This window comes from Eleutherodactylus coqui, chromosome 1, assembly GCF_035609145.1.
Source record: "Eleutherodactylus coqui strain aEleCoq1 chromosome 1, aEleCoq1.hap1, whole genome shotgun sequence".
NCBI classification, from domain to species: domain Eukaryota; kingdom Metazoa; phylum Chordata; class Amphibia; order Anura; family Eleutherodactylidae; genus Eleutherodactylus; species Eleutherodactylus coqui.
The window spans coordinates 314,641,623-314,665,524 of NC_089837.1; the positions used below are offsets into that span (position 1 = coordinate 314,641,623).

Genomic DNA, 23,902 nt, shown 5'->3' on the forward strand with positions numbered 1-23,902 from the left:
ATTAGATTGTTTTTAAGGGTTTGTAATTTGAAGAAACTTTGATAGGATCACAATCTCTGGAGTGAGCCTGAAGGAGCTGTCACAAATATTTTGTATGGAGCTTTCAATCTAACTTCAGAAAGGTCGTATAATTGGGCAGAACCACTAAATGTGTGCTAGGGTACCCACACAACCGTTAGAACCTGTTCATTTGTAAGCAAAAAGCCATTCTGGAGATTTATATCCTCCGATAACGAGTTTGTAATGGTTTTCTTGTAATATTAGGTGTCCGTCACTTATGCTGGCCATACACAGTCAATGTCAATATTTGTTGCCAGCTTAGCACAAATATTGGCCAAATCTGGCAAAATATCTTAAGCCTGACCACTAAAAACACATTAAATGTTAGGCTTTAGATTTGGAATGTGGATGCCAGGCTACAAGCTGGTTGTAGGTTTTTTACCTGTGCGAAAAGTCAAAAGGTTCTTGATATTCTTGACTTCATAATCTTACATCTCCTTTTAGGTTTGCAATCTCCACTGACTAAATAGATGGCCTTCTGGAAACTTGCAGATCAAATTTTAATGTAGCCGTGTTCAGTCCTATATGAAGGAAAAATAAATGAAATAAAACTCAATACCTCTACACAACAAAATTGATTTAGAAAGAAAAACTATCCTGGGCATAAAATTACATTCATCAGTGCATAAATGATGCTTATATAGTTCATTTATATGCTGAATGAAGGTTCCAAACATAATGCATCCCACATGGTTTCTTTCTTTGCCGTTCTTTGAACCCATATGCCATGCACCACCTCTTCAAGCCCAGCACTATGCATATCAGCTTTTTTTTAAGCATGCTTTTAAATTCATCAAGGGTTTTCTTTCTTAATCTAGATATGGAGGCGAAAGGAAGAAAAAACCACTGATGTAATGGTGCGACCTTTTTGGACAGATGTACACAAGCTTGAAGTTTTGATGGAAAAGTTTTTAGTTTTTTTTTTAGATGAAAGCCGGCAAATTAACACAGCGTTCTGAGGCAAGCACGCCTCTTCCTCAGTCTCACTGGACACAGCTGAGAGTCTGGACAAGGATTTGGCTTATGTGTTTAGAATCCTAATATAGATATGAGAGGAGAAAGGATACAGCAACAAATCCTTACCTGCAAGTCAAACTGTTCACATTTCCAACCACCATCTGTAAAACAAGATATAACAGTCAGATTATTAAAGCAGAGCAGAAATTGCAAGGCAAAAGAAAAAAACAAAATAAACTTAAAGCAAAAAAATTAAAGTTGTAGGAGCAGTGGGGGCTGAAGTTTTTTTTTCTTTTTATAACTTTCAATAACTGAGCAGATTTATTAAAAAGGTAGCAGATTTAAAGGCTATTGGCATTAAAGGCAACTTGGAAACCTTTTTACGTCAATTTGCATGTTAACAGTTCTGTTTTACATGGCTTTTAAAGCTTTTTGATAAGTTCTGAAGATAACGTTCAATCTGCTATCAGTTTATATGGCTATTAACACGAAATATTGACAAGCCTGTACACTTTAACCAGTGAACCTAGATATTCAAACATTGATCCAATGATCAATCCTTCTAGGTCATTTCAGTTAGAATGGACAGGACATTTGTTTTGATACATCAACGTGCGGAGAGCAGTATTAGGGAATTCTGTTACCTGGTTTGCGATGCATGATTTACACATCCTGAGTCTCTCGCAGGATTTTTCTTTTCTTTTTAAGGTTAAGGAACCTTGGCATTTGTACGATGTCCACAGCCCATGGGAACTGTCCAGTCTTTTTTTCCGTTAGACTACAAATAACAAGTTTATTGTGTCCCTCTATTTTGTGTGTGCACGTACAAGGTTTACTCTGTGCAGCCAAAAAGGAGCCCTGCCATAGGAATTTAAAAACTCCTAGGAAGGATAGAATGGACCTTAAATGTGGGAAAATCATTTATATGTTAATATCGTCAAAAAAATACTGTTACAGCTAAGTATTGTTTTGCATATATTGTATTAGAAGTTGTGGAATTCAATGTGACATCCTTAAAAGCAGAAGTGTCACCTAATTAAGGGCAGGATATTACAATTGTAGAGGTCCACTGTGTGATGGCAAACAATGCACAAAAAAAACAAAACACGTTTACTACACAAACATTGCAGCAAATGAACACTTCTGGGTCTGCTAGATTCATAAGAGGCTGCCCTGTATGGCTATATACAATGATGCAGTTACTCAAGTCGGTAAATGCAGATCTCTTATGACTACAGTAGACAAAGCATACATTTACAATATTTCTTGTACAGCAATCAGTATATTTTGCGATATCTGCACCACAGACAGTGAATCTCTACTTACAATTCTTTGCACCAGTTAAAGGCAGCATATTTTCAGAGCCACTTTTAGGTAGAGCATTTTTACATTATAACTCCACCAGTAAGACATAGTGGTCAAGTTTAGTAGCATAGACTGTTCTAACATTGGACAACTTATGATACTGTAGGTTTTTACATTTTTCATATGCTTGTGCATGGAAAGCAAATAGGGTGTTTCTAAAAAGGAAGCCTGTGCTATTAATACATTTTCAACCATCAGTATCCATCTTTTTAGGTTTTAAACATTTTTACCACCTGGATCCAGTCTTTTTTAATCACTAAAACTAAGAACAAGGTTAGTTTATTATAAAGCAATGAACATTTTCATACATATAAAATTAAAAAGGCTCTTCAGGAAGTGTATCTGAAAAGGAGATTATGGACCATGTGTTATAGAAAGCACACAAAAAGGTCTTTTGCTGATTTTTTTGCAGCCCAAATCCCGATTACATATACCATATACAATTTCAAGGGTGCACCCAAATAGCATCACATGCACCAGCAGCTGTTTCTGTGATCAGTCATGTGCAGTTTTCTCAATCACCAGCCCACCTTATGGAAAATACAAAATGGGTTTGATGAGAAGTAATGAAGTTGCCCACTAAGGCCACCAGGCAGCTGAAATTACTGTCCCATATAAACTGCATTTTCGAGATCCACAAACAGACACCGAAGCATGTGTTAAATAGACTTGGCACAATTTGCATTGTGCATAATTAGTAGTTAATATATCGCAACTTTTTTTAAAGAATGCAGACTTTGGCTCTGTTCACCCTACCGTTCAAAGGTCTCATGGACCTTTCCAGTACGTTTAACAGTGCTAGTCTTGCTGTCAAGAATACTAGAATCCAGACACTACATTTAAAGGCAGTCTAGTGTTAGAGGGGAGGTGCGGAGAAGGGATTAAAGATGCCAGTGCTTATGCTTTTACTATAAGCAGTACTCTGAAAATGAGCTTCTACTGCAATGCGTGCTGCTCCAGCAAGTTCCCTAAAGGCCATCTCTCTCCCTGAGGAGCACTTGGCACACTGCATTGAGGTGCTCCATAGCAATGACTGTTCTAGCATCTAACCAGGAGATTGCTATAATCAGAGTGGGGAGGTTGGAGGGTCATGAATGCTACTGTCAGAGCAGTTCAATGCAGAGAGCCAAGTGCACTTCAGGCGGACGGACCATTTTCAATGCACTTGCTGAAGCACTATGTGCTGCAGCAAAAGTTTGTTTTCCGAATGCTGGCGATAGTAAAAGCATAAATACAGGTATGTTTAATCTCCCTCAATGGCTCCAACATAGCGATATCAGCAATTTCGTATGGTCAAAAGTGCTAACAGACTTAATCAGATCAAAAGGGATTTTGCTACTATCTGTTTTAACATTGAATTGCTATAAATGACATGGTTCAGTTATACACTAAAGCCAAAAAGCTTCTAGGAAAGAATAGATCATACTGGGAAAAAAAAGTCCACAAAAAGGGGTAATTAATTTTTGGAAATCAGGACAATTAAGCACCACATTACAATAATGCATTTTAAAAAAAGGTCATTTAATCTTTCATACATTCCTGAAGGAATTTAACTGATGCGTGCAAGTCTTTAGAGTAATTTTATACCCAGATGTAAATACTAGTGTATTAATTCAAGACCATTTTAAAAAGTATTGGTAACCAAACTACCCTGTAAATTTCTATTTTGTACACAATGAGATTTTTGTATTTTGTCCCTTTTTTGTAATTTAAACAGGCCATGATCTCTCAGACAAGAGTCTTCGAGACGTCAGAATCCTGATCTTGAAAGTTGGGAAGTTTCACCATCTAGGAAACTTTAAAAAAAAATAAGGTACACACTTGTGAATACTAGATAAGAGTTCATAAGGCTTGACTACATTAGTCAAAGCCAGAAAACATAGCTTTTTTGGAAACTAATTTTTACACCCTGGTTGAATACAAGTGAAGACAACACTGAAAGATTTTTGTCCATAAGGTTTAATAACATAAAGTGGATTATAATTACAAAGTCAACTGCTTGGATTTTTAAAACAGCAAACAATATTACAGCTAATTACTATTTAGCTCAAATAAAAAAAAAATGGAATATTGAAATGCAGCTTCGTTCAGGACAGAGTCTACAGCTAACATTAAGCTTGTTAGAAATCTTCATTTTCAAACAATGTCACTTAGCATAACTAGTTAAACCATTTTACATGAAAAAGCATTAACGTTTTAAAGTTTTTTTTTGTTTTGTGTTTTAACAACGAAAATAAAAATGGGGTTAAATATCCTCAAATGGATATTTTATTTTCACCAATTTTAAAAGCGGTCCTATGGAGGGAGAGGTCAGGTAAGATCAAGGGAGTTTGGATGGGAGAGGAAAGGAGTCACAGAGCACAGAGAATTACTTGTGTTGTGGGATAAGGAACAGGAAGTCCTTGGACACAAGATATCAGTAATAATTGGACGAGTAGCAGTCTTAGAAGCGTCTGTATGGGTGGTCTCTGTAGCTACTGCCTTTAGCAGCTGATGGTACTTTCAAGGAGGGCCGAGAGCCATTCCAATTATCTTGTCCTATAACAAAGATCATGGTACATTATATTAGTGCATAAGGATTTTATGGAAAGCCTATGTTTTGCAGAACGTTTAACCATGAAACTTAAAATTACATGACCTCAATATTTTTCCCAAATTGAGGGGGGAAGCAGATGGTTTAATAAAAATGCTCACATTAGGGCTCGTTCACATCAGCATCCAAGGTTCCGTTTGGAACATCCGTTGCTTAAACATGATGAAATTTAGTATGCGGTGCCATTTCTTTCTTTAAAATGCTGGAAGCCCAGCTGGAAACTAAATTTATTTTTTCTTTAAAGTCAATTGGGTCTGTCAGTTCCCATCATGCGATTGTTTTATTTGGGCACTGTGTGCAGTTTTACTGCACCATAAAAGGAGCAGGAAAACAACCTAAAAGCACCAATGTGAATGTGCCGTGAACCACCCTATTCTTTGGCTTAAGCTACAGACATTTAACACAAATATTTAGACAAGCAAAATAATTTTGCCGATTTTCAATACATACTTTTGTAAAGAAAGCTAGGCTTTGAAACAAGGGTTTACTTACCATAACTTTCATAGGATTCTGGACCCTCTCCATGCCCATAGTCGTAATACTCAGTATCTCTGAAGAAAAGACATTTGACAAGTTAATGACTATATGCATTTTAAGGCCTCCATCACATCAGTGCTTCTAGCCAGGCAACACTAATCTAACTGATCTATTTCATGTGGGATGTTATGCAGGATCTGCGTAGGAAATGGGAAAATGTCTCAAGAAATCATAGTGCAGCCCACCACCATCTCTTGCCTGCATTTCCCTACTACTGACAATTGTAATTTCTTGCAAAACACATTGACTTGCACTAAAATACTGGTCAGAGCAGAGCAAAGGTTTACAGGGTTAAGAGGCTTTATAGGAATCAAAGATTGTTTAGCATGGAGGTGTTCCTTTGTCACATGGCTGCAAAAACCAGTCAGACTTGCAGAAGAGGCACTCGCTGGTATATTTAGGCTTTAGAGTGGGGCCCTGCACAACGTTAACACACTGCTAACCGTAAAGTTTGTCTCTAGGATTTGTTTCGATAAAAAGCAAAAAGTTAAAAGATAATGTAGCCAGGCATCAGCCTAGGGTACGAGACTCTAGACTATTTTACATCTTTAAGCCTTTAGCAAAGAGCAAAAATAAAATTTGCTACACCAAGAAACAATTGTAAATTAAAGGAAGTTTGACAGTTGCTAAAAAAAAAAAACAACTTAAAGTTAGTTTAGTAAACAGCTTTTCCAGTCAAGAACATTTTGGCTAGTAAATAAGCTCACCCTGGACTCTGACTGTAATAACTCTCGTAAGCTTCATAGCTTGGCTCTGCATAAGCATCATCATAGCCCTGAAAAAAGAATGTAATGTTTTAAAGAAAACAGTAAACCAGGAGAAACACTTCAACAGGAATTCAAGTAAAAGGACAGACATCGATCTTCACTTTAGTACCAAGAAACCTAAGTTTTTAATATGTTCACCACAATAGAATTCATGCAATAAGCATCCATCAACTTACATAGTCATCATAAGCGTCAGGTGCAGGTGGTGGCAGAGAAATCCTTTGAATTGAAGCAGCCCGAGCCCTAGCAGAAGCTGTTCCTCTGGATGCAGAAGAGGGTGCTACACTTCGGCTAACACTGGCACCGCGTGAAAGAGTACCTCTTCCTGGGGCTCCCCTTGGAACAAGAGGACGTATAGGGCCAGCTCTGCCCCTGAAAAAGTGAAGAAAAAAAAAAATAAAAAATTAAGCTAGCTGCATTAACCAGTTCTGTTGTTGCAGTGCTACATGCTAAACATCTAGGAGACCTGCCCAAGAATGATACACATTCAAAAAGTTGAACACATGGAACTAAAAGTGACCCCTGGACAGTAAAGCTACACCACGCGAGACATGCTTCTTACAGCACTTATCTTGGCAACCAAGCACCAACGCTGCTGAAACATTGTAAGCCCCTGTACTATGACATAAGCAATTTGGTTTTCCACAACTGCCTTCCAAAAGCTGCAATTCTTTTTTGCTGTCAACAAAGCTGCATTAGTTGTATTTCTTTTTTTGGGTTACCACTTCAAACTTGACATTCTGTTTTAAGTGGGGTGAAATGGAAAACATTTGTGTTTTTACCTGTGGCCAATTTTAGGCCTCCAAATTTGTAATACAAAGGCAAATGATTGGCTGTCCATATACTTTTAGTTCTCTCCCCATGACTAATTGTTGGGAGTGACCGGCTCAAGCACATAGCCAGTTTTTTGTAGTGAAAGATGTCAGGCGCGTGCAGGTGGGTGGATTGCCAAGTTGTAGCACTTCGTATTTAGCCGACTCTTGTCCTGCAGACTAGACTCACATTCCTTTGGGATTTTATACTTTCATAGATTTGGAATACTGGTTACCAGCTACATGTATGAATACACTACAGAATCTAACCATTCTATATGGATTTTCTTCACCACTTGATCTCCCACCTTTGTTTTTAAATAAGCCCAAGAATGGCTGATTTCATTTTAAATTATTTCCAATAAAGATTTATTTTATGCTAGGGCAGATATAAACCTAGGCATTTGATGATTTATTGAATCCTGCACTGAACAGGGAGTTGGACCTGATGACCCACAGAAGTTCCTTCAAACTCTACTAGTATAGGAGTCTAACCAAGTGTTCAGACGACACATAACTGGCTTTCAGGAGGAGTGGAGAGCGACGGAATCTGGAGTAACAGCAACCAGAGCCGAAAAGGAGCAGAAAAAGGGTTCAGTTTGTTTTTTTTCTTCCAAAAACACATTCTTCAGTGGGACCAGCCATAGAGTGCACAATATTACACAGTGGAGATGTAAATAGGTCACTACTACTAAATGGGAGAATGGATATTACTGAGCGCGGACATAAAAGTGCGTACCAAGACAATCTTGGGCAAGCCAGACGTTGGTAGAGAATTACTGCTCAAAATTCTATATGTTACTCAGCTGTCTCCCATCTTTAAAGTCTGTATTCCAGAAAATCAACTCCTGCTAGACCTAATTCATGTGACAATAAAATAGAGCTTAATCATGGTGTGCTGTGGAAAACTCTTGGGGAGGGATGGTAGTTCTAGATATAGAGTTGTGTTACTTTGTAATGCACAATTCTCACATGTCATGCACTGAACAGCATCACATCCAAGCATTAGTGACGGACAATCCACCCCCCTAATTTCTGACCCTGGGCATGGTTTTTAAAAACCACACATCTACTCTCCCTCTTGCTGAAAACTATATCCTTCTGTAAGTTAAACTGGTTTGGCTGAGAGTTTTGGCATAATACAGTAACCTCCCTTACCATGCTTATACACCCCTGTGGTACAACATTAGTGTGCCAGAATTTTCTACTGTCCTGGATCCAGTGTGGCTCCAACAAGGTATACAGTACTTAAGTCAACTAAACCCCCCTAGGGGGGTCTTAAGTCCTTTCAAGCCCTTAAAGAGATATGAACTGCTGTATGATATGGTTTGACTAATGGGACCATTTCCTGGCAGTGCCCAAAAAGGATCACTGGGATAGGCCAAGCTGGCCACACAATTGTACATTCTTCATCAAGCTTACATGACCACTGCTAGTATCGAAATTCTACCCAGATAGAAGAGCTGTCTGTCTCAATTGCGAGGCAGAGCCAGTAGGATTCAGCCAGTTTGAGACACTTTTCCAAAGTTAAAGGAAAGACAGCGCGCAACTAGATGAACAACATCATTCTATCTTACACAATGGATTAGTGTGAATTCTTTCCTGACATATAAAAGACTCATCTTTCTTCACCACGGAATGCGTGATAAGTACTATGCAGTGTAGCCCTCCTGAAATCACTCCCCACATGCACCAAATGACAGCCCGAGACCTATGTGCTTACGCTCCTCGGTTGCCTCCAATACTACTCCTTCTTTGTCCCCCTATCCCCTTGCAAGATAAACACATATCCAACTCTACTACTCCTTTTTAACGAGGGACAGTTAACATCCACTACAAGATATTACCTCTATTCAAATTGGTAAAATGGTCTGCAGACTGCCTGTGTAGAGCTGGGGTCTACCACTGTACGGGGTAATATCAGCCTTTGTATAGTGTTTAATAATTTGGGGGGGAGGGGGGGGGGGGGGGGGGGGAGAAATTAAAAACTCTGGATGTTGCTGAATGGATATAAAAAAAAGTGCCTTGAACGTCACACTATTGCACATGCTCCCCATTCACGAGGAGTCTTAAATTAAATGTTCACTTTCTTCGGGTGTGATACATTGTGCAAACATTGTTTATATCTCATACAGACTTTGGCCGCCTGCAGAATTCTCGCCGCGGGACCCGACCGCCTACTCACTCGCGCCCGGCGGCCCCGGCTCTTTCATGTGCCGTCTGCCAGCGCATGCGCAGACTGGAGCCGGCGGCCGGGTGAGTGACATTTCTGTGCGAGGCTCTGCGAGCCCCGCACAGAAATAGGACCTGCCGCGGTTTGTTTGCCACGCGAGATTTCACGCAGCCAAACCGCAGCCGTCTGCATAGGAGTGCGTATTGTAATGCACTCCTATGCAGGCTTTCAGTGGCAGAAATATCGCGGGAAATCCCGTCGTGGGATTTCCACCCGTGTGCAGGCGGCCTTTCAATTTTTTTATTTTTTTTTTTAACAAGTCATTTGACTGCTTTCTTCTCTTGTACACTAGTTTTTCGCATTACTTGGTCATAATAGTAGTAGCCATTGATCTATGTATTTGTACACTGCATGTGACCATTTAGCCACGGACAGGCTTCAATGGTCATAGAAGAATCATCTCAGAGGAATTTTTTTTTTAATTAAAGGGGTTGTCCCGAGAAAGCAAGTGGGGTTATACACTTCTGTATGGCCATATTAATGCACTTTGTAATATACATCATGCATTAAATATGAGCCATACGGAAGTTATTCACTCACTTGTCTCCGTCCTCGCGCTGTCTCTGCGTCCCCGTCGCCATGGAGCCGTCTAATTTCTTCCTCAGCAGTCTGTTTTAGACGCGCTTGCGCAGTCTGTACTCTCCCCGCTGTGGACGAGCCGCTCCAGCGTGCCCGCGTGATACAGCTCGTCTGCGCATGCGCAGACGAGCTATCACTGCACGGGAGCGGCGTTTCATTACAAGTGCACGCCTCCACCGATTACGTCAGTCACCTGCTCACGTGACCGGCGTCTCGGGAGCACGCATGAAAGCCTCCTGGAAGCGCGGTGCACCGTGGAACGCACCCTGGGACATCACAGGCGCCATCTTGGAAGAAGAACTTTATAAGTTATTATTTCTTCAAAACGGTAAGTAGGAAGCGGTTTATAACTGCTTTAAAGGGCTGCTTTATGCCGGGTTGGGGGGGGGGGGGGGGGGGGTGACAGGGGGAATGGGCCAATTGAAAATTGAGGTTTTGGCTCGGGACAACCCCTTTAAATGTCCTAAAAACCCCTTTGATCACTACAGTGGCTTTACTTCAAAGCTATGTGTATAGCTGTTTGTGGTCTCAAGATACCTATTGAGACAAAGCATTTGTATTCTCACATAAACTACCAATGGCTTGCGCAGGAAAAGAACTACAAGCTGCTCCCTAGGTCCAGACCTCATCTATCGCATTTATCTATCTGTATCGGACTTCTGTTGGGAATGCCCGACTATTCAAATCTTTTGGAATTTCATTTTCCAGTTATATGAGCCAACCACGTACATCGGTGAGGACTTTTCCTCACCCCCTTTGTTTTTTTTCTTCTCTCCTTTTGATATTTTTCTTTTCTAGCTTTTCTCTATGATTCTTCTCTAACCCATACTAACATTAGTACGCTCTGAAGTAGCTACGATACTGGGTTCTCTGCTGTAAAGCAATAATCCACTAAAGTGATTATGCATGACAAATAACTTCATGATGAGCAATTTGCTCCGACAGACACATAGCATAAAAGGCAACTCCAGCCTGTTACCAAAGAAATGGCTGAGAACCCTATACATGCTGTTACAGTATTGGAAGGACTATGAGGAAGGCTGCAAAAGAACTATCTGGCACAACTCTTGCAGTGGAATTCAAGGCCATGCCTTAAAAATATATCACTGTACCTCTGTACATTATATTTCAAATTAAACATATGTTTGGGGGGGGGGGGGGGGGGGGGGCATACAGTATGCCATGGGACTGGTGCACCTGATATTCTAATATACTAGCATTAACCATTGGAAGTGGTGGAGTTAAGCGGTACAGCGCTTTGCACACTATCTCCTGAACTGAATCTGACTGGTGTTGGTAAAATATTTTATTATCTTGGACCCCACTTTGCCTAAATCCAATCCTCTTAGGGCCCAGAGTGGTATGAACTTAACTGAAGGAGAGAATACATCACATTTGGGTAGTAATAGTGCATGAACAAAGAAAGGTGTTAAGAGCCACATGATACTAATTGGTAGGTTAGCCTAAGGCTAGGTACGCATGAACGTACACTAAGTGCAATTCCACAAACAGCCCATTACAGCCTATGAGGCTATACACATGGACCCCCCCACCCAAACAAGGGACCATAGTCTGCAAGACACTCACTCCTAGTCACTGACAAGTAGTAGGACATGCTATGCCTGTGAATGTGTATTGTCTGTGTGCCCAAGTGCTGCCCCATGAGTTGTGCTGGGTCTCAGGTGCAACTCACAGCTCCAGCCGTGTACACCTAGACTAATTGAGAATATATAACACAACACTTTTTAAATGGCATTTTTAAAAACAGACATAATATATGCAAGTAAAAGTTCACTATAAAGAATAAAATGATATGGTGGGTATTCATTGATTCATAAGTGCATCATTTAAAGGGGTTGTCCCGCGCCGGAACGGTTTTTTTTTTCTCCCCAACAGCCCCCCCCCGCCCCCCCCCGTTCCGCGCAAGACAAACCCGATGCAGGGGTTAAAAAAGAACACCGGACAGTGCTTACCTGAATCCCCGTGCTCCGGTGACTTACTTACCTGGTGAAGATGGCCGCCGGGATCTTCTCCCTCGGTGGACCGCAGGGCTTCTGTGTGGTCCTTTGCCGATTTCAGCCTCCTGATTGGCTGGAATCGGCACGTGACGGGGCGGAGCTACCAGGAGCCGCTCTCCGGCACGAGCGGCCCCATTCAGAAAAGAAGAAGACCGGACTGCGCAAGCGCGTCTAATCCGGCGATTAGACGCTGAAAATTAGACGGCACCATGGAGACGACGACGCTAGCAACGGAACAGGTAAGTGAATAACTTCTGATAACTTCTGTATGGCTCATAATTAATGCACGATGTACATTACAAAGTGCATTAATATGGCCATACAGAAGTGTATAGACCCACTTGCTTTCGCGGGACAACCCCTTTAATACTGCAAGTAAAAGACATTTTTTCAGTAGAAATTAAAAACAACCACTGAGTATAGTTTCATTACATGATAATGTGCCCTTTTTGCTTTAGAATTGCCCTCCATAATCTCCCAGCCAGATACTTGCACCTACCATCCCCACATCTCTAGCTCCCCATGGAAAATGAGGATTCTACTTCAGTGCCCACATTATGTAAATTAAAGTTTACACTTTATACTCCATGTACTTACCACTTGCTTTTAATTTTTCTAATACCTGCATTTCCCACTTTTCATATGAATTAGTTTTGTATTCCTTACTCATGTGCCCCCTTCCCATACTTCCTCCTACCACCCCCCAAGTACAATTATTCATAGAAGTCAGGCTGAATACCAGTGCTATTCTAGATCTCCAATGCACCCAATTTAAATAGTCTTCATTTTTTTTTGCTATAAATTTTTCTCCATCAATTGAGCCTAAAGAGGGCTTTTTTGTACAAAGCAAACCAGTTTTCTGCATCATTTTTGGGTGCATATAACTGATCATTTTTATGGGAGCCGAGGTGAAACACCCTTAAGCGCAATTCTGATTAAAAAAACTGAAATGGCCACTTTATAGAATGATCTAGCAGCACACCGTGGGCCTACTTTGGTTTTCAGAACCACAGTAATTTATTGTGGCCTAGATTCCAGTAAGAGTTGAAATCATTCTGCAGGAATATTGGCCCCAGCAAACAGGATAATTTCTTCAATTGCTGCAAATTAGACGGAGGTACTGCTGTGTACAGCTGACTGGGCCGGTTCACTGATTCATACTGACTGCCAAATTCTACCTTTAGACATCAGCAAGGTGCAACAGAAATCTGGATTTATCTGACAAGGCGATGGTTTTTTGCACCGTTTTGCCCACTAGCTGTCTCTTAAACAGCAATGGCACTAGAACTGGCATCTGCTATTACGGCCCATCCATGCTACGGAGCAAGTTCTACGTTCTGACAAGTTAGTTGAAGCACCAGCATTGTATATGTCCTGAAGTGCAGCCTGTGTTCATCACATTTTGCATCCTTTGATCCTTTTCATAGCTGAGCTATTTCCACAGGAACCCTTTCGCTTGATGTTTTTCCTCAATCACAAGATTATCAGAATATGCTCAACATTGTTGTGTGAGAAAATGCCACAAGATTTTTTTCCTCAAAGTTATGACCCCAGCTGGTGTAGCACCAAAAACTGTCTCATTTGCAGTCACTGAGATCCCTCAGTTTTCCAATTCTAACATGGGTTAACACTGAAATTCATCAATGGAAACAAAAAGTTCTATATTTTTCTTTAACTCCCTTTTATGGTACATGCAGAAGCAGTGTATTATGCTTTGGCTCTGTTTCAATTACACTGTGCCACAATACTAGAGTGGTATGCCTGGAGACCTTCATTAAGCCTCTTCCGCCATGACAACAGTTTGCACATTCTCCAAATTGTGTTGAACCACAAATGCTGCAGCATCTAAGGAATAAGACTGTCAAGATCAGAGTGCTCTCCAACTCTGGGCACTGAGGCCTGGTGTCAGCTGTGTCACACAGGCAGCATGTTTCAAATGAAGCATGTTCTGCTCCCCAGCTGGCACCATACAAACCCAGGGCTCATCTGTCATGCGATTGTAACATGTTGAAAAGATTAATGCAGTGAAAACTGGAACTATGGTAAAAGATGGTCAGCCAGTATGCTAAATTATGTTAGTTTTCTGTCACTCACTAGCTGAGCTCTCGACTTTAAAGTTTAGAGCCCCACCACCAAGCATAACTATATATGGACTGAAAATATTTAATAGGCAACAGCATAGTAAACCCAAACCTATGGTTGAAAATACAAGGTAATTCCAGTCAACATTACCTTGCTGATGGAACTGCAGCAGATAGCGCTCCTCCTCTACCACGAGATGGTCCTCCCCTTCCTCCACGGACTGCCTCTGGCGGGGCTCCATTCAGATATGACAACTCCAAGAATTGCTCCTGACAAATATCATCCATCATATCCTGTGAGCAAACGTGAACATATACATGGGGTTTTGACAATTAAAATACGGTACTTTTAAGAAATAGGACAAAATCAGTAAGCACGTCCAGATCCATTGCCTCATTTTCATTTACTGCTCCACTGTGGGCAAATTTTGGCTCAGATAGTGGAATTGCCAGCTTTGCAATGATTTGTCTTGGGAGAATGAAACGTTCCCAAGCAGAAATGTTGAGGAAAGGATTGTTTGAGCAACTCTGTCCTATATACTTAAAGTGTACCCATCATAAGTGTTCAGAAACCACCTCATTCACGAATACATTCAGTCTAAAGTAATACAATACATGAAGTAAGGGAAGTGCTGCATCAGATTGGCTCAAAACACAATTTAGCCCTTCCCTTACATCACAACAGGAACATCTTCCTAGCAGGGTTTCAGATTTACAAAGATTGTCCAACATATACAGTGAACAGGAATATAAACAGAGAATACTTTAAAATGCAGAACATACAAGATTGTTTCAGAAATCGTACAACAGTTTAAGAAGTGCATTGCCTTACCATGCAGGAATTCAGATCTACTACATCTTTTGCAACAAAATCCATTAGCAGCATATCAGTAGTAAAACAAGAGCAATATCACAGCATAAAAGTCTACATACCGGTACTAAAAACTTCTTGACTTCCTCCATAGCATGCGCCATTCGGGTATATGCCTCACAGGGTGGGCCAAAAACTTCAATGAAAACATGAAGGTCCATATTTAAGTGACTGTATTTTGGGTCTCCACCCTTACGCAGTTCCTCCTCCTAAAAAACATGAAGATTTTTTTTTCCAACAAAAACCTAAGGTATTGTACCACCAATAGACTAGTTACTGTTCGCAAAAAGCAGTTAGTCTACAGGAATACATACCTTTGCCTTATCCCTCATTGATCCTTTCCCTAGTACAGAAATTTTGGCGCCAGTCTCTTCCTGCAGCCTCTTGATTGTATTGCCTTGAGGACCCAAGATCTTGCCAACAAAGTTAAACTAGGAACACAAATTTTCAAGATAAGTAAGATTGACTTAAGAATTCGAAACAAATCAGTAAGGTAACTGCAACATTAAAAACAAGTGAAGTGTGCAGTTACTATGGGGAGTACAAAGATTACAAACGCAATGGACAGGAATAAGTTACATACACACTCCTCCTTAGAAGACCTTCCCCAGCACAAGACCATCAATTAGCTGAGCAGTCACGTACACAGGTAATGACTGCAGCTTCTTCCGTGTTCAGAGCGGTGGGGACCAAGGCTGCTGTGCTGGACTAGGTCATTTAAGAAAGTGGGTGTGGCTTATTTTTCACCATTTTATTACATTCCCTGTTCATTAAGTTTAAGTTCTGGAAAACCCCTTTAAGTACTAGCAGAATCACTCAAATACTTGGTATGTGTTTAGGAAATTGCTGTGAATATGTGAAAGGTGAACTGCTTTAAACAATTTCTAACCCTAGTCACAGCAACATGAGGTAGCCATATTACTCACTTTAGGGTACAGTTTGACTGGAATCAAAATGCGCTCCTTCAGTTTCATGTTCTTGTGCGAAAATAAGTCCAAATAAGTGTCTTCTTCATCCTTTTTCGGGTCACCTCCTTTTTTCAGCCTTTCAATTTCTGCAATAAAACACAAAGATATCCATTAAACTTACAACTACTCAAAACTGCAGATATGTCTTTTGCAAAAAAGTTTCAAGCCATATGAGGTCACCAATGGATAACTGCAGAGGAAGTCTTAGAAAATAAATTTTTATCACAATAGTCAACAAAAATTGACTCCCCAAATGAAGATTGATATTGTATCTGCATAAGGAGCAGTTCAATATAATAGGAAGGGAGGTAAATAGGAGATAGAAGTGAAGTGATTATACACATTTGGCAGAAAGCTAACAAATTCACCCCATGCCTAAATAATAATGCAAGAAACATGACCAAACTTCCTCACAGCAAAAGTGACTAATTGAGCAGCAGACATTAAAGAAACCAATACTAACATGTTTAAACCTATAAATAAGTGTCCCCTCTGTTGAGTGATGGGATTGCCAACTGTCGAACCCCAGTGATACTGTTGCCAAATACATTAGTACAGTGTATTTCCTATGGGCACCTGCACACGAGCGGAAATTCCACCACAGGATTTCCCACGGAATATCCGCCGCTGGAAGCCTGCATAGGATTGCGTTAAACACAATCCTATGCAGTCGGCCGTGATTTGGACGCACAAGATCTCTCACCCGCGGCACATCAAACAGCCAGAACAGCTGGTTCCGGCAGGCGTTTGGGTCGGGTCCTGCGCCAGGAATCCTCGCCGTCGGATCCGACCCGCCCATCTGCAGGCGGCTTATGTCTGATAGGAACAAAAAAAATAAGTGTCCCCTCTAAGGCCTCATGTCCATGACCGGGTAGGATCCTGCCTGCGAAATACCGCATTTAGGCCCCCTGCACATGAGCAGAAATTGTGCGGCGGGATTTCCCACGGAATTTCCGCCGCTGGAAGCCTGCATAGGATTGCGTTAACAAACGCAATCCTATGCAGACGGCCGCGCGATATTTCTGTGCGGGGCTTGCAGAGCCCCGCACAGAAATGTCACTTGCCCGCCACCGGCTCCGGTCTGCACATGCGCCGGCTGCCCGGCAAGCCGGCACATCAAACAGCCGGCGCCAGCGGGCAAGAACGCGCTGGTCCCTGCAGGCGCTCGAGTCGGGTCCCATGGCAAGAATTCTCGCCGCCGGATCCGACCCGCCTGTCTGCAGGCGGCCTTGGAGATGCTTTTAAGTGTAGCTCAGGAAAAATGGTATCCCCCATAGTCATGTGCAATAGAATAAAAATCTACAACCAGAAAATAAAAAAACAGATTAGAAGCATTAAATGTTCATCTGGTTTTAGTAAAGTTTTGGCGACAGTCACTTTAAAAGGCTATGGGTTTAGAAAGAGCATTGAATAGAAAAATGTAAAAATGAAGTTAAAGGAAACAAGCTGCTAACAGTGAAGTAAAAAACCCACCAAGACGTATACAAGTGAAATTTTTTTAAAATTTATCAGCCAGCTAAAAAAAGGACCATAACAGCAGAGGTAAAAAAGGGAAGGCTTAGATATTATAAGGCCTCATGTCCACGGGGAAAATAAGATCCGCTGCAGATTCTCCATGTAGAATCTGCAGCGGGTCCCTCCTGCCCCGCGGACATGAGCGCCGAAAATAAGAATTTAAAAGCATTTACCTATCCGGCGCGGGCGGGGAAGGTCAGCTGTTCCTCACGGCCGGATCTTCATTTTCGGCCGGCGGATGAATTCCTCACGCCAGCGGCACGTCGTCGGCGCGCATGCGCCGGGCACATCCGCCGAGCCGAAGCAAGGAAGATGCGGCCGTGAGGAAGAGGAGACCTTCCCGGTCCGCTACGGATGGTAAATACTTTAAATTCCTATTTTAGGTCTCCCGCGGATCCGGACGGCTTCCATAGGCTTCAATAGAAGCCCGCGGGAGCCGTCCCCGCGGGAGACCTGCACGAAAATGGAGCATGGTCCAGATTTTTCCATGCTCCATTTTTTTTAAAATCCCTTTTATTGACGATCCGCGGGTATTTATCTACCCGCGGGTGGTCAATGCATCCCTATGGGGTGCGGATCCGCATGCGGGAGATCCGCTGCGGATCTTAAATCATATTTTGCCCGTGGACATGAGCCCTAAGGCTACTCCTGAACTCCCCCCCCCCCCCCCTCCCCAATCACTGCACCCCTCACCCAATTGCCTGTCATACACTGGGCCTTTATCTGTGTTGCAGACACTTCTGTGCACTGCAGCCTCCCCTCTGATGCCTACCAGTCATCTCGATCTTTAGACTTCCCCTTGCTTGTTCTTCCTCCATGCTGCACCATTTGATGGATCGGTACATCACATGACCAGCTACAGCCAATGCTACCTCTGTCTGCTGGGAAGACAGTGTGATCACCGTCTATATTTTCCCAAAATAAAACTAAAGGCCAGAAGCATACAGTTAGGAGGCTAAACTATCATCTTCATTCTAACTAGTTGATAGGAGTTTCCAAGTCTGGACCAACACTTAAAGCTAAAGGCTACAGGCAACTTTGGGTGCATCGTGTCACACAGCCAATTAATGCAGTGTCATGTTGCCTTCACCGCAAGCAATGAAAGGGAGTTCAGTCACAAAGCATCTGCAAGCTACTGTGACCCCCAAAACAGCAGTTAAAAAGCTACACCTTTCACCACTTGTGTGAACCCAATGTGAAACTGCCATCTTTAACCACACGTGTAAAGTCCTAGCTTTAATTTTTATTAGACCCTTGTAGGTGGAACAGAAAGGGAAGGGTCAGTTTTTACTGCTTCAAAACTTAGTGCTTAAATGATCATTGACCGATGCTTATGTGACGACTAGCAGAAGTGCGAGTTAATTCACCAAAAAGGTTTTTGAATCTCTCTAAAGTGCTGGCCACAAGAGGGCTCCTTTCCAAATGCCTGTTATGTGAAATATGCCTTACAGAAACCAAGATGGATTATAGGAAAGGGGGAGGGGGCAGCTCATGCTGCCCATAGATTTTGAGAGAAAGGAGAAGCTTTTGTCAAGAAGAACCTGGCACACTGCATGGGAAGAGTGAAAATGCAGAATTAGAGAATGGCCTCTGAGAAGGTGGGGAAAGGGTGTAACTGCTAAATCCCACATCCAGAGCATGAATAGGAGATTATGAGCTTGCAGTGTATTTAAAGGGCATTTCTGTGTTAAAGATCATTGTATGTGGGTTATTTCAACATACTGTACCCCTCCACACACGAACTTGCCACGCTGCTTGCCCAGACACTCTGGGACATACGGTCTTTTGTTTCCTTAGAACACAATATTTGGATTCTTTAACCATGTGCCGGCTGCAGCCAAACAGGAATGTCAATGACATCCCATAAACCTGCCTCAGGTTAAACTTTATGGACCTGTCTTGTTTCAATTTATGTAGCAATGTTTACAGTCCAAGTGTAGCCCAAACGAAGACATAGCAGGGCTCCATATCTCTAGTCATCTAGGCCATTGCAAGCAATTCTGACGACCATATGCAATGTTAATTGTATATGGACTGCAGGGTGCACGCATCCATACACATCAATGGAGACCATCAGCGCAGAAACCAGTGTGCAATAGAGTAGGCTGCAATTTCTTCCGCTAGCGGAATTTGCGATGCGTACCCACAGGTGAGGGAAGCTTATGAACTACATGCCTTTCAATGCCAGTGTATTACCACAGCTCGTCTGCACGAACAGCGACCGTGGAATCTGCAATTCAAAGCCGGTCATGCAAGACCGGCCTAAAGGAGGTGTAGACGATATGAATGTATATTCACATCAGCCATGAAACCAGGCCACACATGCTCCTAGACAAAGAACAGCTGCTCTAAAGAGGGAGGGGGGTCATCACGGAGGCTCCAGCAGCTATTCCCTCAGCGAACAAAGTGGGGCTGTGTGCAGAGAGAATTGGGCTATTAGGAGCTATCTCAACACCTGAATCACCACTGGAATCAGATGTCAAAGATTACATTATAAACAGGGCATGTAAAGACTAGTCCAACAAGCATGCTACCATCGGGTTGGCTGGATAAATAGAAGTGACGAAACACCTTCCATCACAGCAATCAGTGGCAGCACTGTTGTATGCAGCATGCAGAGTCGGTCTGAATGCAATCATTGTCTGTTTCCATGCCTCTTCATTACTGAGAAATCTAATTAAACTCATGATGCCTCGAAGTGAAAGGATGTACAGCTAAAGATCTGGATACAAACACGCGTCATAGCTGTATCCTAATCGAAGAACGTTACATTACAGCCAACAGATGTTAAAGGAGAACCTGTAAAAGACAGCACAGTTAGGTGGTATAGGGAAAATAATGTCCTGTAGCCAAGTAATCGCTTAAAGGGGTTGTCCCGCGAAATCAAGTGGGGTTATACACTTCTGTATGGCCATATTAATGCACTTTGTAATATACATCGTGCATTAAATATGAGCCATACAGAAGTTATTCACTTACCTGCTCCGTTGCTAGCGTCCCCGTCGCCATGGTTCCGTCTAATTTCGTTGTCTTCTTGCTTTTCTAGACGCGCTTGCGCAGATCCGTCTTCTCCCTTCGGCTCCGCTCGGCAGCATCGGCGTTTTGGCTCCGCCCCTTGTACGCGTCATCGCGTAGCTCCGCCCATGACGTGTGCCGGTTCCAGCCTCCTGATTGGCTGGAATCGGCACGTGACGGGGGCGGAGCAACACGATGACGCGTACAAGGGGGCGGAGCCAAAACGGCGATGCTGCCGAGCGGAGCCGAAGGGAGAAGACCGCACAGCGCAAGCGCGTCTAAAAAAGCAAGAAGACACCGAAATTAGACGGAACCATGGCGACGGGGACGCTAGCAACGGAGCAGGTAAGTGAATAACTTCTGTATGGCTCATATTTAATGCACGATGTATATTACAAAGTGCATTAATATGGCCATACAGAAGTGTATAACCCACTTGATTTCGCGAGACAACCCCTTTAACCTCTTAATGACACGGCCCCCCCTTTAAAAAAATCATAACTCCTGTATTTATCTATCGACGTCACTGTATGAAAGCTTGTTTTTTGTGGGACGAGTTGTAGTTTTTAATGGTACTATTTAACGTACCATATAATGTACTGAAAAACTTTAAAAATTATAAGTGGAGTAAGATGGAAAAAAAACAAAACATTCCGCCATCTTTCAGTGCATCTTGTTTCTACGGTGCACAAACTGCAAGAAAAACGACATAACTTTATACAAGTTTGGTATCATAGTAATCATACTGACCCATAGAATAGTATTTTTTTTACTATTTTTTTCAAAGTTGAATTTTTTCCAATTATTTTCTGCCGTCATCTTGTGCACGTAATAACTTTATTTTTCCGCCGACGTAGTTGAGCAAGGGCTCATTTTTTGCGGATGTCCTGTACTTTCCAAAAGTACCGATCCGGAATACATTTGATTGCTTTTTATTGCGTTTTTTCTGGGAGACAGGGCAACTGAAAAAGTGCATTTGTGTTTTTAAATTTTTTTCCCCCCGAAAGACATTCACCGTGTGGGAAAAAAAGGGCTACTTTAATAGATCGGACTTTTACAGACATGGCGATACCAAATTTTATTTTATGATTTAGATTTTTTTAATAGATATGGCAAAAAGGGGGAGATTTAAACTTTTACTACTTTTTTTAACAATTAAAACGTTATTGATTTTTTTTAAACTTTACTTTAAAGTCTCTCTGGGGAGACTACAACCAGCGATGCTTTGATCGCTGCTGCAGTATGATGTAATGCTATAGCATTATGTCATACTGCCATTTGACAGGCAGTCTATCAAGCCACCCCATGAGGATGGCTTGATAGGCAGTCTGCTAAGGCAGCCCTGGGGCCTTTTAAAAGGCCCCCGGCTGACCTCTGTGAAGAGGTTAAGACCCCATCTTTAAAAAAAAGTTCATTTTTCATAAGTTCTGGATGCACCCCAAAGAGTTCTAGAGTTGCCAATTAATTTTAAAAATGGTTCTAGCGAATTAAGCAAAAAAATGGGTTCTAGAGCTTCGAGCATTAAGAGTTTTCTTCAGAACTCTTGAGGTGCTACCCAGAATTCTTATAAAATCGTGGGATTTCCCCCAAAATTTTTACACATTGCTGAAATGTTTTGATCCGGCATCTAAAAATCAGCAAGAACATTGTAAATATGGGTGCTAGAGCTTTGAGCATTAAAAGTTTTCTTCAGAGCCAGCGCTTGATGAACCAATCACTGGCAGTGATGTCATTCACTGAATGGCTGTGAGTGACAGGGCGCCAGCTCTGATTGGGTCGAGCGGCAGCCAATCACATCGCTCGCTTTGCCGGAAGCGGGGTATTCAAAGTCCCGTCACCACAAAGAAGAGGATATGTCAGAGCAGAGAACAGAGCAGCTTGCCGCATCGCCGGGTACCATCACAAGTTACTCAGACACAGTGGGCCAGGTGAGTATTTTTTTCTTTTCTTCATATACTTTAACTAGGGTATATTTTCCGGCGATGGCTTAGATTTTAAACTTCCCCCGAAAACCAGAGTAGAGCTTACTTTCTGGGGAAAACTGTTATATATGTGCCCCATCCAAACCAGTTTCATTTAAGCCTGACGAAGGATCGATGGAAGACCCGAAAGCTTGCTATATCATGTATTTTTGCCAACCATCAAAAGGTATCATAGCTACAAGATTACCTGGTTTCTGTTACTGAGAACAATCCCACTAGTTCACTGCGTATTACACGCATACAGCCTTTTTCCCTTCTGAGTGCAAACCCTGTACATGCAGCAGAATACTGCGGGTTTGCAGCTATTTACCCAAAAAGAAAAAGAAAAAGAGAAAATTAGCCACACTGCCCACAGCGCGTGCGAGATACGCCATCATGTGCAGGGCACAACCGCTCGCTACACAGCGCTTTAAGCATACGGCCGTGAGCAGGCCCTTACTGAATGCAATGACTGGTCAAGTAGTCGTAACTCCATTACTTCGTTTTGTACCCCTGACAACCGTAGTTATGAGCTCCAAAGCTGCCCCACTGAAGCACGAGCCCCGGGCCGGATTCACACTGCCTATATATGCAAGAAAAACTTCCACTCATTAATTGGTGTGTGCAAAAACACATTAAATTATACTAATTACCCAGTCCCAGGAATGAGGGGTGGGGGGGGTCTTGTGGCACATGCTTTCAGTACAGTAAGATACAGATACGTAACACCCATTACTCCAACAAACACGCTTCCGGCCTTACGGAGGAGATATCAGTAGCGGCCGTCACGCTGCACAGCCGTTGTCTGCTGCAGGAAACGGCCGGCCTGGGCTGAGGGGAGCGCACATGGCTGCTCACACAAGGACCCTCTTACAAGCTGACAGCGCTCCTCTACGGGTGGGGGAGGGGTCAGTTATACGTTAGAAGGAGCGGTACTGCTGCGGGGCCTGAGAGGCGCGGGCACCAAGTAGTGGAGCCGCCGCCGTCTGTACTGGCGGCCCGCAGACACTCCGGTCCTACAGTGCAGGCCGCGCACTCACTGCTCCGGCCCGCTTACAGATGTGCGCTGATAGCCGTACACGGCTGCCGCGCCCTCCCGCCTTCACCCTCTACAACCCCAGTCACACAAAGGCTCAGGCCTCCATTTTCCCGCCCTGCTCTATCCCCATCCATTACATGCGCACCTCCCCTCCCCCCCGGGATTACTAACCGCTAGAGAGCAGGCTCATGGCGTGTGTGAACGACGGGTCCAGGCTGTCCTTCTCCGCCATCAGCTCGGGCAGGTACTTGGTCTCGGACTCCATGGTTCTCTGCTGACTAACTGCGCACGTAGCTTCAGCCGAATCCAAACGAGCGACACCTTCTCAATAGATAAAAGCAACGAGGTGCCCCACCCAGCGGAAGTGACGTCAGGAGACGCCTGCAAACGGGGCGGGGAGAGCCGCTGCCAAACAGAAGAGAGCGAACTGTTCTTTCGCTATACAGACGCCATTTTTGGTGGGCCAGCTGTGCCTACAAGTGTGCGTTTTGTGAGCATTTCGGTTCCGTTTGGCAAGAGACAAGTGGGAAC

General features: G+C 42.8%; 1 protein-coding gene across 2 annotated transcripts; it reads right to left on the minus strand.

The window, feature by feature from the left end:
• Positions 1-4,325: 4,325 nt before the first annotated feature.
• KHDRBS1 (KH RNA binding domain containing, signal transduction associated 1) lies at positions 4,326-23,740 on the minus strand. 2 transcript variants are annotated; one of them, XM_066575011.1, is made up of 9 exons: positions 23,543-23,740; positions 15,800-15,927; positions 15,188-15,304; positions 14,936-15,082; positions 14,154-14,296; positions 6,456-6,651; positions 6,220-6,287; positions 5,468-5,526; positions 4,326-4,920 (listed from the first exon to the last, which is right to left on the minus strand). In XM_066575011.1, exons 1-9 carry the CDS (start codon positions 23,634-23,636, stop codon positions 4,826-4,828), a joined length of 1,047 nt encoding a protein of 348 aa, XP_066431108.1. In that variant the 5' UTR covers positions 23,637-23,740; the 3' UTR covers positions 4,326-4,825. The 2 variants fall into 2 exon arrangements, with proteins under 2 accessions (XP_066431108.1, XP_066431109.1); XM_066575012.1 differs by having other exon boundaries at positions 14,154-14,272; positions 23,543-23,739.
• Between the last annotated feature and the right edge of the window lie 162 nt (positions 23,741-23,902).